General features: G+C 45.2%; 1 protein-coding gene across 1 annotated transcript in view; it reads right to left on the reverse strand.

Annotated features, from left to right (window-relative positions):
* Positions 1–13,211, reverse strand: part of GARNL3 (GTPase activating Rap/RanGAP domain like 3) — a 151,099-nt gene that overhangs the window by 49,920 nt on the left and 87,968 nt on the right. The window contains exons 7-9 of the mRNA XM_027104817.1: positions 9,163–9,227; positions 6,471–6,534; positions 4,604–4,630 (exon numbers count right to left, since the gene is read on the reverse strand). Of these exons, the coding sequence (XP_026960618.1) occupies positions 4,604–4,630; positions 6,471–6,534; positions 9,163–9,227 (156 nt within the window). The remainder of the gene's footprint in view (positions 1–4,603; positions 4,631–6,470; positions 6,535–9,162; positions 9,228–13,211) is intronic.

The raw sequence follows: 13,211 nt of genomic DNA on the forward strand, positions 1-13,211 counted from the left end.
GCACTATTCACACTTTGTAATTCTTTTCATTGAGCTTGCATATTTGTCCGTTTCTCCCACTAGAACTTAAGTCCTGTGAAGGAGGGAAGGTACACATCTTATTTTCCGTGGAATCTCCGGGACCCACCACTGTGCTGGGTATATTGGAGAGGGTTAATAAATATTCATGGCATAATTGTATGCGTAATAAATGAGAAAAGAAACACAAGTGGTCAGATACAACTTATTTTTCACAAGCTGCTTCCAAATGATCACCTCTTCATCACAAACACGTTTTTGGTAAATTTCTTGGGATTTTGTCAAGGATTTCTGTCCACTTCAGGGTTCTATGATTTTTGTAGCTCTTCTTTCTCTCCCTTGGGAATGTGACAGCAATCATGTCTCTAAGACTTTGGCGCCGCTTCCACTCTCAGTGGTCCCTTAACAAGCACCTACAGTAGTTTGGGGTCTGACAGATGACCCTCTTAGAATAACAGTGCAGAGACTAAAGCAGTGGTTCTCAAACTTGACCAGGCATCAGTATCACCTGGAAGGCTTGTTAAACTAAAGATTGCTGGCCCCATTCCCAGGGTCTCCAATTCCACAGGTCTGGGGTAGGGTCCAAGAATTTGTATTTCTGATAAGTCCACAGGTGACATTTATGCTGCTGCCCCAGGGACCCCACTTTGAGAACCACAGGACTAGAGGAACCAACCAGCAGACGGTCAGGAGGCCCAGGATCAGGTCCAGCTGAGCTGACAGCTAGCAAGCCAAGGACAGAAAGACTGGGTCAGTGACTGGAGCGATGAGCCATGAGCCATGAACTAACAGCCTGTTCGAACCAGAAGGGACCCTCTGGTCCACTGAATCCATAGCTTTCATTTTACAGAAAGGACAACTGAAGCCCAGGGAAGACGAGACTTGCTCAAGGCTGGTACTAAGTGGATGGCAGGACTGGGGCTGGAAGTCGGGTCTCCTGACTTTCAATCCAGTGCTCTTTCCAACGCAGTGGCAGAGTCTTCTCAGGATGGTTTTGAGTTGAGCGAAGCTAAGAGTTACAAGCAGAAATGGGACCCACTGCTGCCTGATCACTGGCTGAAGCTTTAAAAAGCTTTGTTGGGGCAGCTCTGTGACTGGCATCAGTACCCTTGCTGAGGGTACTCACCCACTTCAGGGGGAGGCTCCAGAAAGACTGGTGTGGCAAGTCCTTGATAAGCACTTGAAATTCCTTACGGGGTCTCATTTTGGTAATTTTGTTTCCCGGGCTTCCCAAATGATGTCAATGAATAACAGAGTTTTCTCCTATCTCCAGAAATCAGGGCATCGCTGAACAGATGCATTATAAGTTTTGAGGAGATAGTTTTTAGGAGGGGCTATTTGAGGAGGGCATCATTTGATTTGGGGCTACCTGACCACCACGGGTCATATTTTAACGAAGTGTTGAGCCTAACGTCACCAGTGCTCCATGAGGCTGGCTGCCACTTGGGGGATGGGAGGGAGTGCTCAAAGTCCCAAGACCGCACCTGGGCCCCTGGAGGGAGGTGACTGGTGGAGGGAATCTGTGGGAACTGGTTTTCTTGGAACTTCAGTCCTGCTCAGACACTCACCATAGAGATGAGGTCATATTTGTAATGCCTACTTGTATGGGACTTTAAATTTTTAAGTTCTAAATTTCCTGAGACAAAACTCAACATGATTATAACCAACGTATAGTCACATTCTTGGGAATTAATAGTATGCGAGGAATTATATTTCTTCTGAAGAAAGTGAAGTATACGGGGGAGACTAACGTCCCATTGATTCCAGAAGACTCTTTTGGAATCAAGAAATGATGTCCTGATTCAAAACTGGACGCCCCCGGTTCCTTGTTACTCTTATTTAGGCAATGTCTCCATATTTCTGTGATTCACATGTTCCTACACATCTGTCACCCTCTCCACGTGTGTTTACTTGGGATGCCATGTTCTCTCCTGGCAGGGGCAGGGGGCGCTCTCTACACAGTGGACAAATAAAACTTGGGTTTCAGGACACCAAACAACATTTTACCAAATAGCTAACCTTTCAGAAACATCACTAGTATTGTTTACTAATTTTTTCCCTGCCCATCTTTGCAGCTGATTATCACTATAATTGGGTGGAATTGAGATAAAGTCAAGAAGCTGGCAGGATTAGAGAAGAGTGCATTGGCCACACAGCTCTCAGAGAAGCTCTGAAGGATGCTGGCCACTGCTCACACCTCTTCAGGTACATTGTCATGAGTGCTCTTGTTGCTTCTAGCAAATATCCCCTTAGTAAGGAAATAAAATTGAGAAATAAAGAGATCAGCTACTCCTTTTTCAAAATTTGGGAGATCCAAAGAAAAGTGTGAGAGGATATACACCAAACAGCAAACAGTGGTTCTTCAAGGGAGGGTGGAAGTGGCGAAGTGGGGGAGCTTTCATGTTTTCCATTGATAAATTTCTGTACTGTTTGTCACAACGGGCAGGTGCATGCAGTCTTGGGCGCTCAATAAATATTTGTGAATTAGCGAGTACAGTTATTTTGAGACATAAAAACTATATATAGTATAATCCTAATTTTATATAAAACATAACAAACATATATCAAAATGTGACACTATACCAATACTAGTTTCCTCTGTGATTGTAGGTGATATTTTCTTTATGCCTTTCGTGCATTTCTGTATTCTTCAAATGTTTGTCAGAAATGTGTATGACTTTTATTTTTTGCCTTTTACAAACTACACGTGGAGTTCATGGATTCTTTAGCAAAAAGCCTGATTCATACATGGTGAATATGTAGATTAAAATGTAGATGTCTCCTTCTGCCCGCTCTCTGCCTCATCCCACCTTACACTTCCATGAACCTGCCCAAAGCAACTCCTGCCAACAGTCGGCGGTGAAACCTCTCAGCCTCCTTCCTTGCATTTACATCACCATGTTCAGGAATCAGCTGAGATGCCGTTACCTCAGAGAAACCCTTCCTGTTTGGTTAATGTATAAAACCTACCCCTGACCCCACATCACCTACCTTGTTTACTTTCCCCACAGCTATTGGGGCTGTCAACAGTACCGTGTTTATGTTTGCTTATTTACTTGCTTAGTTGGTCTTAGTCCACCAGATTGTAAACTCCATGAAGAAGGGACCTTGTCTTGTTCAGCAATCCCCAATGCCTCAAGTAGTACATGGTTCACCCACAGTCAGAGTTCAGTAAACATTTGTTGAATCAATGAATGGAGGAGAGGAGTGAATGAATGAATACACATAGAAATCTGTGTTTATAAAAACAACTGGGATTATACTGTAAGTATTGCCCTGTGAATTACTTTTTTCTCAGTAAATCCTATGTTGTGGAAATGTTTCCATGCCAGTAATGAGGTCTACCTCATTCTTTTTAATGGCATCATAGTATTTCATAATTCATTCAATCAATACATAATTCACTTACTCAACCAACAAATATTTACTTTGTGTCCTCTATCTGCACAGTTCTAGGCTCTGAAGATACAGCAGTGAACAAAATTGAGTAAGTCCCTGCTCTCATGGTGCTTACGTTCTAATGGGGGCAACAGATAAAAACTGAATAAATGAAATCCATGTGTTAAGAAGATAAGCAAAGCAGTAAGAAGGGCAGTGGGTGAGAGGCAGGGTGTGCTATCTTAAACAGGTGACCAAGGAAGGCCTTGCTGAGCAGAGATACTAATCAAGTGAGGGTGTGACCCATGAGACACCTGGGAGGAGCATCCCTGTGGTGGGAAGAGCAGGCTTCCTGAGGAGGTGGAAGAAGAAGGAAGTCAGTGTGGTTAGTGCAGAGCAGAGGATGGAGAGGTGGCACCAGCCATATCACGCAGGCCCTCGTAGGGAGGACCTGGCCTGGCATGTTTTGATACTCTGTGAAAACTAGAAGGGAGGGCAAGAGAGGAAGCAGGGAAAAGAGCTGGAGAGCTGCAGAGTCCAGGCAGGAGACGGTGGGGCTGGTGTCGAGGGGTTCGAGCAGTGGTGGTGGAGGCATTGAGACGTGTCCATGGAATGTGCTGATGGATTAGATGGGGGGTGTGACAGAAGGAGAGGTGTCAAGGATGTTCCCAAGTTTGGCCTGAGCAACTGGACGAATGATACTGCCATTTACCGAGAGGCACAGTGTACACACACTCCACTGATTTACTCAACTGTCTATAGATAATATTTCGGATATTTCTCTATGTTAGTTATGGACTTGGAAAACCCAACATATTTTTTTTTAAAGTGGGACAACAGGAAATGGAAACATGCAAATAATATGGCATTCTGTAAGTCGAGTGTGCTAATAAAGTACACTAGCTTTAACTGAATGAAAACAAAAACCTAATTCCTTACCCTGATCATGAGGTTAACATTCGAATATTTCCAAGCAGATTTAAGCAACTTGATTGTTTTTCTATCTTTATGGCTAGCTGCATGGAAAATTCTGAAATACACCCGAGAAAACATGTCAGTGGAGTCTTTCAGTGATAAGAGATTCTCGCTGTGCAAATCCACAGAGAGGTGTGCCTGGGATAAAGGGCTGTGTTCCTGGTGAAGGGGAAGCTCATTTACAAATACGGAGGCGGAGCGGCACAACCAGGCATCTCGCGAGACTACTTACCTCTTGTTCTTCAAGAACCAGCAAGTCCTGTCAAATGAAGTTCGAAAAGTTATGTCCATGCTGAATGGTGGTCATTTTATGCTGACTTTCTGTGAAAGCCAAGCTTCAGTCTACTGACATTGACACCACTTTTCTCCCCTTCGAAGTGCTTAAAATATTCAAATTTAGCTCTACAGATTTTTATACAATACCTGGTCATTTAGGAAAGGCATATTATACCACAACTATCGGGAAACAAAGATGATGCACAGCAGTGGGAAGAAACACACAGATACCTAGGTTTCTCTAACCACTTAAAGCTAGCTTATCATATGCCGCTTCTGGGAAGATTTCGCCCGAGAAAAATGTTACACAGAAGGGCAGCAGAAACAGACAAATAATATTTTAAAGCAGCATCAGCCACCTTCCCACTCTTGGTGGAAAGATGCCTTCTTTAGAGTGCAGGTGGTTTATTTTCTGTTTACCTTTTGGATCCAGTGTTTTGTAAGAACTCTTTTCCCTACACCGGAAGCCTGTTGCTCAAGCCTTCCTAAGGGAAATCTACAGACACCTGATGACAGCAGGGGAACTCCTGCTGGTAAGTTGCACACACACACACACACACACACACACACACACACACACACACACACACACACACGGATGCTCACACCCACAGAGGATGGAGGGAAAGCTCATGAATGGAAGGGAGAGTGTGAAAGTGTCTTTTGTTTGGTGAAAAACAGGCATAGAGTTATGATATAAATAGGCAGAAGGTTGCTGTATCTCGTTTTCTTGTCCTGTCTCAGTTTGTGGGAGAGAGAAAGCAGATAAGGATGGCCAGGCAGGGGTGACCTCTCTGGGCAGAGGGATCTGCTCAGCAGCAAGACGCAGAAGGAAGCATCCAAAAGCCTCGTGGGTTTTGGCGCCAGTGTCTGGGGGTCCAGGCTCCAAGGAGGAAGGGATTGAGTATGATAACTGGTACAAATTAAGTAATAAGGGCACACTGGTACTGAATTTATAATTCTAATTTGTTTTTAAGGTGGCTATAAGGAACTACTATTAAGCACATTATGGCTTAAAGTTGCTTAAAGTTTAACCTAACACATCCATTTTTGCCTCAGTTCCTTCTGGGGTTGAGTCAGGGTACAAATACTATTTTAAAAATTAAATTAGAACAAAAGACATGGGAATTCACAATTCTATACATTTCTGGTAAGCTAAGTTGAAAGCCAGGAACTTATTATAAAAGCTAACTGTATCGTGAAGGTACGTACACAAAGATCGCTCACGCTTCCATCCATCCTTCTCATACTGCCTGAATTATTTCCCTGAAAAGCGGATTTAAGCATGATGCTCCTTTGCTTAAAGATTCTACTGGCTCCCCGCTGTCTCCTGGATAGAGTCCAGCCTGCCTCTCCAGCCTCTTCCTGTGCCACCCCACCTGGCATGCCAACTCCTCGAAGCTCAGCTCTAACACACAACTGTCACACCATTAGTGATGGCTGTGTTTATACGTTTCAAGGGGATGATTTCAAAGCGAAATTGATTGCAACTGCAAGACAAAAGTTTGGCTGACATTTTTCTGATGGACTGTTACCTAGTTTATGACTCTAAATTTTTTTTCTCCCAAGGCGGACTGCTTTCCCTTAACAGTAAGTCCTAGGACAGCTTTCGGGACATCTTCTAGCCTCTGAATTTCTGAAAATGACAGACTCCCAGCCTCTATCTTAGACTGACTGCATCAGAATGCCGGGTGGGAGGTTCTCCATGACGAGAACCACTGGTGATTCTGGTTGGGATCCTAGGCTAAGAATCACTGATGATTTGTCAGTTCTAACACTGTGATCAAATTTATACAATTATGAAGCACAAAATTCTCTGTTACCTTTTGTATCTCAGGATGAAAAATTTCCCTGGGGCCTTTCTCGAATTTGTCCAGATTCATGGCACTGAAATAGAATGGACAGAGTGAGCCGCAGTGTGGTGGAGACTTAATAATGTGGAGCCAGTCTCAGGTCTTCAGGAAAGCTAAGTATCATCTCCTAGAAAATCACAGCTGGATTCCCTGAAGGGCCACAGGAGGTACAAACCAACAAGGAGTGATCAATGAAGGAACATATGCGAGTAACCAAGCGCAGTGACTGCACCCTGAGCATGCTCACAGAGTAAGAGAGGGAGGGGGGCATTGAGAGCATCTGTTTCAGGCAACCTTGACTAATCGCCACGATGCTTACTTTTATTTACTAAAAAAGTGATTCACTGACATTTACACAGCAATTAATGATGAAATGTAACTAAGATGACCTGACGTGTCTTTCTTCCTTTGGCAATTCCTCTCCCATTTAGGGCAAAAGGCTGTCCTTAGCAGGATTGTTCTTTTGTTTTGCTTTGGACAAGCAACGTGAATTTCCTTGAGCTAAGTTCCCCTAGAGGTAAAACAAGGAAATTGGACTAGACATTGTCTAAGGCCTCTTTCAGCAAGAATCCTCATATTTGTAAATGAAAGGTAAAGATAATAGCTAATATTTACAGAGTATTTACTATATGCCAGGCATCCTGCTAAATGCTTTACATGGATTATCTCATTTAATCTCTATGAGGCAAGTACTATTTTATCCCCATTTTAAGGATGAGTAAATTGAGGCTCAGAAGTTAAAGAAATAGTCCAGGATAACAACGCTGTGAAGTAGTGGAGCCATGATGTGAACTCAGGCTTATCTGACTCCAAAGTATTTATATTTTAATTTCCTTTTCAGTTTCCAAGTTCATGATTGTAACAAACAGACATAAAGTATCTTCTTCTGGGCTTCCCTGGTGGCGCAGTGGTTGAGAATCCACCTGCCGATGCAGGGGACACGGGTTCGTGCCCCAGTCCGGGAAGATCCCACATGCCGCGGAGCAGCTGGGCCTGTGAGCCATGGCCGCTGAGCCTACGCGTCCAGAGCCTGTGCTCCGCAACAGGAGAGGCCACAACAGCGAGAGGCCCGCATACCGCCAAAAAAAAAAAAATATATATATATATATATATATGGGTTTTTTTTTCTTCTATTGGCAGCAACTGTAGACGTTTTAATCTTCGCATCTTTAAAAATACTCTCTTGCTGCAGCTTCCTCTGGCTATAAGTGGAGGACTGAAAAGTGAAGGCCTATTCAGACAATTAAATGAAATTACAACTCAGTGAAATCCCTGGTCTTTAAATATACAGAAGAAAGGAGCTGGAGAAACTTCATTTTAGAAGAAGAAGAAGAAAAAAGGATTCACAGAAATTTAAGCCCATATAATTCAAACTATTGCTCTCAAAGCAAGTTAAGATTTAGAAGCAGCAAGATACTTCTGTGCTCAAGAAAAAGGTTAACCTCTGCACTGATGCCCTCTTAGCTCGGGCTTCAGACTGGCCAGGAGAAAGATCATGGGGCCCGGGGAGAAGGTCTGCAATCTGAAGACGAAGTCAAGCTTGAACGTGAGATATGAAATGTTTTACTTCTTAATCCTTGGACCCTTTCATCAGCCAATTGCAATCCCTAATTGACAGTCGAGTTTGTCACTCTAACAGACATTCCGGCAAGTACGAGTCGTGGGTGGGAACATCAAAAACACCACCTCCTGCCACCACCTAGTTGCAGATAAATAAAGACTAAATCACCAGGCCACCAAGATAAGGTCTCAGACTCACACAGGATGGCATTAGTGATTGACAGCCCAAGCCCTGGCATTACATGAACCCAGGTTTAATTCCCAGCTCTGTGGTTTACCAGCTGTGAGATCTTTGTCAAATCTCTTCAGCTCTCTGAGGCTCCGATTCCTCCTATGCGGAGTGGTGGTGGTAATAGATCTACTTTATGGAGCTGATTTAAAGATTCCCCAAGAGAATGCTTGTCAGGCGTTTAGCACAGCACCTAACAAACAGAAGCTACTGTTACTATGATGTAACATCTTAGCTGGTGACAGAGCAACAGGCCGACCGACCTGCGTGGGGGCATTCCCGAGGGGAGGCTGCCACCCGACATGGGGGAGAGATGAGAGGGAGGTGGAAAGATGGGAGCACGAGAGGCAGCTGAGCACCGAGCAGCGAGCGGTTCGTTCCATTCATTTAACTTTCTGTTGGTTAAGAATAAGCACGTTCTTCTCAGAGAAGCATTTGCTGACATCTGAGTTCTATTTCAAACCAGAAAAATGAAAGGAAAAAAATTTCTTGATTTTCTTTACGAAACCAAAATATTTGCCTGCGTGCCAGAAAAAAGAAGCAGGTGACGCATGCAGAACACAAATGCTTGAGAGCAAAGCTCGGAACCAGCCGGACCTGGACTTGCGCCTCAGTCCTACTATACACAAGCAGTGTGATCTTGGCTTTGTCCTTCCGGGCCCCTATTTCCTCATCCATAAAATGGGGACAATAACACTATCTGTCCTATACGGCTGCTGTGAAGATTCAGTGAGGTAATGCATGTCGAGAGCTTAGCAAAATGTTGAGTATAACGCCAAGGTCCAAGGAAATAGCAAGCTGACATCAGAATGATCACAGGAAAAAACTCATTTATGGGTGCCAGGTGTTGGGTTTCTGCTCATTCGTACTCACCTTAAGATGGACTTCACAGAGAGCGTTTTTGTGGGGCTGTAGGGAAGGCATATTTTCTGGGTACCCTGGAAAGTCAAAACAGCAAACCAGTGAGAAGTCTGGCAATTTCCATCTCTGAGAGAGTCTTACCTGGTCATTTAAAAGAAACCCATATCCAGTCTTTCTCATTTTTCTTCATATATATAAATACATTTTATGTTAGAAAAACTCTTACTGAGGTTCGACAGCATCTTCCACCATTCCCCCCTACGTGGCATCTACGCTTTTCTTTTCTTTTTTTTTTTTTGCATTGGGTCTTCGTTGCTGTGCATGGGCTTTTCTCTAGTTGCGGTGAGCGGGGGCTACTCTTCGTTGCTGTGTGCAGACTTTTCATTGTGGTGGCTTCTCTTGTTATGGAGCACAGGTTCTAGGTGCGTGGGCTTCAGTAGTTGTGGCATGCAGGCTCAGTAGTTGTGGCACACGGGCTTAGTTACTCCTTGGCATGTGGGATCTTCCCGGACCAGGGATCGAACCCTTGTCCCCTGCATTGGCAGGCGGACTCTTAACCACTGTGCCACCAGAGAAGTCCCGGCATTTACGCTTTAAGCATTATTCTTCAGCGTCTGGACTGCTGGGTCCGCGCTGTCTCAGGTGCTGTGATGAGCAGATGAGCCGTCTGAACCAGAGGAGAAGGGGGTTTGGTCTCTGAGACAAGAACTGGGTCAGCCTCAAAGATCAGAAGAAGAAAACTGTCTCCACACATTCAACGGGACCCAAATGTGATTCCTCCAGGTCAAAGAGTTTTTAAACTAGAAATCACCCGATTCTTTCAGAGAAGTTTTCATAATGTGTACTTTTATATTTGTCTGTGTTTACTTATTTAAAGTCTGTTTCTTCCTCTCTGCATGAGTACCCATTGTGACCAACTCATAGGAAGTACTCAATCAATACTGGCTGAACGAAAGGGAATGAAGGAAGGATTGCCTGATGGCTCAGTCCCACGTCTGAGCACCCAGGAGAGATGAGGGCTAGTCTCTTCTACAATCTCCAAGAAAGAGACGATGCAGATTTATAATTCACAAAGGATTTATACTACATACTTATTTAGCAAAAGAGATTATGATGCAGTCCACGTATAAAATTCCCTTTCTAACTGTGACTAATAATAACATCGGCAGCACAAACAGCTAGAAAAGGGAAAGGACATTCCTTGTAGGAATCAGGCAAGTTTGTTCGTGTTTTCGGGACACATCTGCAAACTCATGTGTCTGAGCCCTGACCAATGGCACGGAGTGGAGTTCCCCAAACTTTTCAAGCCCATGATCTCTTTTGGCAAAGTAAACTTTCACACCCAGGGCCCTGGAGAACTGGGTATTCTCACCCCTGCTCCAGGCTGGGGATGAGTATGTCTTGCCAGTTATGTGTCAGAAGTTGCACTGGGTAGAGCCCTTCGTTTGGATTCTCTACTAGCCAAGGAAATTAGGTTGAGCTTTTTCTTTTTCTTTTTTTTTGTAGTTTGCATTAAGTAGATTTAAAAAAATTTCTACATATAAATATTATGATAGGAATATGCATTTTCAAATTCCACATGACCCACCCACTGAAACCTGAGTTAGTCCTGTGGCCTTGCTTTTTCACCAGCCCCAGCTTACCTCATACTGTGGTCACCTGTGTGGGATGCCAACCCATCTAGAACAGGGTCTTGAATCTGACCTTCTTGCTTGTCTACCTTTTCTTCTCACCAAACACACCAAAGGCAGCTTTTAAGAGAAGACCGGGGCAGCTTTGGGGGGAATGTATGGAATGCGCGAGGGAGGATCAGCCCTGCCTGGGTGCTGGTATCATCGTCACAAGCTGCTGAAATGGATGTGAAACCCAGGGCTCTTGGGATTGTGGATCTGTATTTTTCTTCACTATAAAGGGGTAAAGCTCTTCCTCCCCGTCATTTTTTTTTTGTGGCTTTCCAGGGTTGCTGTTCTAGAAAAAACACCTTCCAGTTCTCTGTTTTCAGTGGAACCAAAAAACGCACAGGGAGAGTCAAGTACACGTGCATATCAAGCAACACTAGGTGAGCAGAGCAGGACACAGAAGTGCACGTCCACATTACCCCATTTAGCGTGCGTGCGCGTGTGTGTGTGTGTGTGTGTGTGTGTGTTTACGGACAGATGTCGAGAAGGACACTGCAGTGATTATCACTGGGTAGTTGGATTTTTTTTTTTTTTTTTTTGATCCTCTTCTTTTTCACTTGCTGTATTGTCTGGATGGAATTTTTACAAGTGTGAGTCATTTTTTCTCTTTGGGTTTAGAAGGAACACAGCCAGAGATGTGCAAGACAGTTTCTAGCAGGGTTTATACGTTTAGCTGTGTTTCTGTTTAATGAGAGAATGTGAGCTCACGGGCGGAGGGAGGGAGCGCTGAGTCACCTGCATTGTTGGATTCCCCACAGCCTCCAGCGCTGGCTTTGGGCCAACAGGGGCTCAATAACTGACCCTGACGCCGATGTTCTGCTTTGATGTGTTCATCTCCTCACTGCCCTTCAGTGGGCAGCAAACACCTACCCAGCCCTGCACATAATTTAGGGCCAAGAGAAGAGGCTCTGGATTTGGGCATTGGCACTTCTCAGAAGAAGGGGATTAATGCTCCTTCTGCCCACCTCATGCTGCCTCCACGGTGGTCCTGGGTCTCAATCCCACCTCCCTGACTTCTCTCACCATCCAAGAGTCATCCCCAGAAGGCTCCTGTTTCTCTTGTATTTCCTGTTCCTTCTGTCTGGAACGTCCACCCACCCCTCCCCCTACTCTCTATGTGGCTGGTTCCCTTTCATCCTGTGGGTCTCTTTCAATGTCACCTCCTCAGGAAGCGTTCCCTGGACGATCTCACTTTGGCAGACCTCCGTATTGTTCGTTCCCTGTCTTCGTTTCCTTCAGAGTGCTCATCACAATTTATAACGTAATACAGACAATATCTTTGGAAATTAAAATAAGTAAAACTTCCCCTTGCCTTTGCCTCACTCTTCCTGCCCCAGTACCTGGCAACTGTCCCAGGTGAGGAGGTGAAGTGACTGTTTTCTGAAGGAAGAAGATAGGACTGAGAAAATCTCTTCCGGAGGGAGGTAGCAGAAGTGCGACACGGACCCTTGCCTCGGTGGAAGGAAGGAAGAGGAAGACAGGGAAGCTGAGGGGTTAGGTGCTGGGGCCCTTGACGCCTCCGTTCCGAGGGCAGGCCTTGATAGGGGTAGGGGTGGGGAAGCACATCAAGGTAAGACCTGGAGGCACCTGGACTAGAGGCTCACTTCCCAGGCATGGCCTTCCAGAGGAGTCCTGAAGTCCAGGTAGAGCCTGTCTGAACACAGTGAGGGGCAGTAACTCGGTAGCTTCCAGCATGGATGGCCAGCAAGATTAGAGACCTGAGCCTAAGGCGACGCTCCCGCCTCCTCCCGTCTGACCCAGGGCTGAGAGGGTGCAGCACTTCCGAGAGGCTCAGCAACCGGCAGAGACCTGGGATCAGGTGAGAGCGTTCACATGTGCAGTGACTTCACTACACGGAGCAAACGGCTGGGACACGGACTTCAGGGACAGGTGCTCTTCAGTGACCCCCCCCAAAAGCCAGAGGAGACCAGTTACACCTCAGTGGTTGCTTCTCCAAAGCAGAAACCAGAAAGAACCCAGAGGGCCCCGTGTGGATCCCAGGTCCTCCTCTCCCACCACCATGAGGCCTCAGAGACCCTCTCTTCACATACCCAAACATTTACTTCAGGAGAAACAGTGCTAGGGAACTGAAATCGGGAAGGCTGATTATTTGTCCAAAAGAGACAGAGTCATCCGAAGAGAATATTTAAGCCAGAAGAGACTGGAATACTGTAATAGGCAAACATAAGAAAAATACGTAAAAAAAAAATGGAGGGGGCCAGAAAACAGCCTTCCTGGTGCAGAAGGTAAGAGGCTTTGGACGAAGGCACCAGCCCTTCTCAGTAGGTGACTAAGGAGAAGAGATGATCATGCACTTGGGGAAAACTGGCACCCGTTCTCCAGCGTTATCTTCTAAAACTGACGCTTAAACTTGCTTCAAGG

The sequence above is a fragment of the Aethalodelphis obliquidens genome, unplaced genomic scaffold (genome assembly GCF_003676395.1).
Source record: "Aethalodelphis obliquidens isolate GAN/ISIS:26980383/991018 unplaced genomic scaffold, ASM367639v1 scaffold7, whole genome shotgun sequence".
Lineage (NCBI taxonomy): Eukaryota > Metazoa > Chordata > Mammalia > Artiodactyla > Delphinidae > Aethalodelphis > Aethalodelphis obliquidens.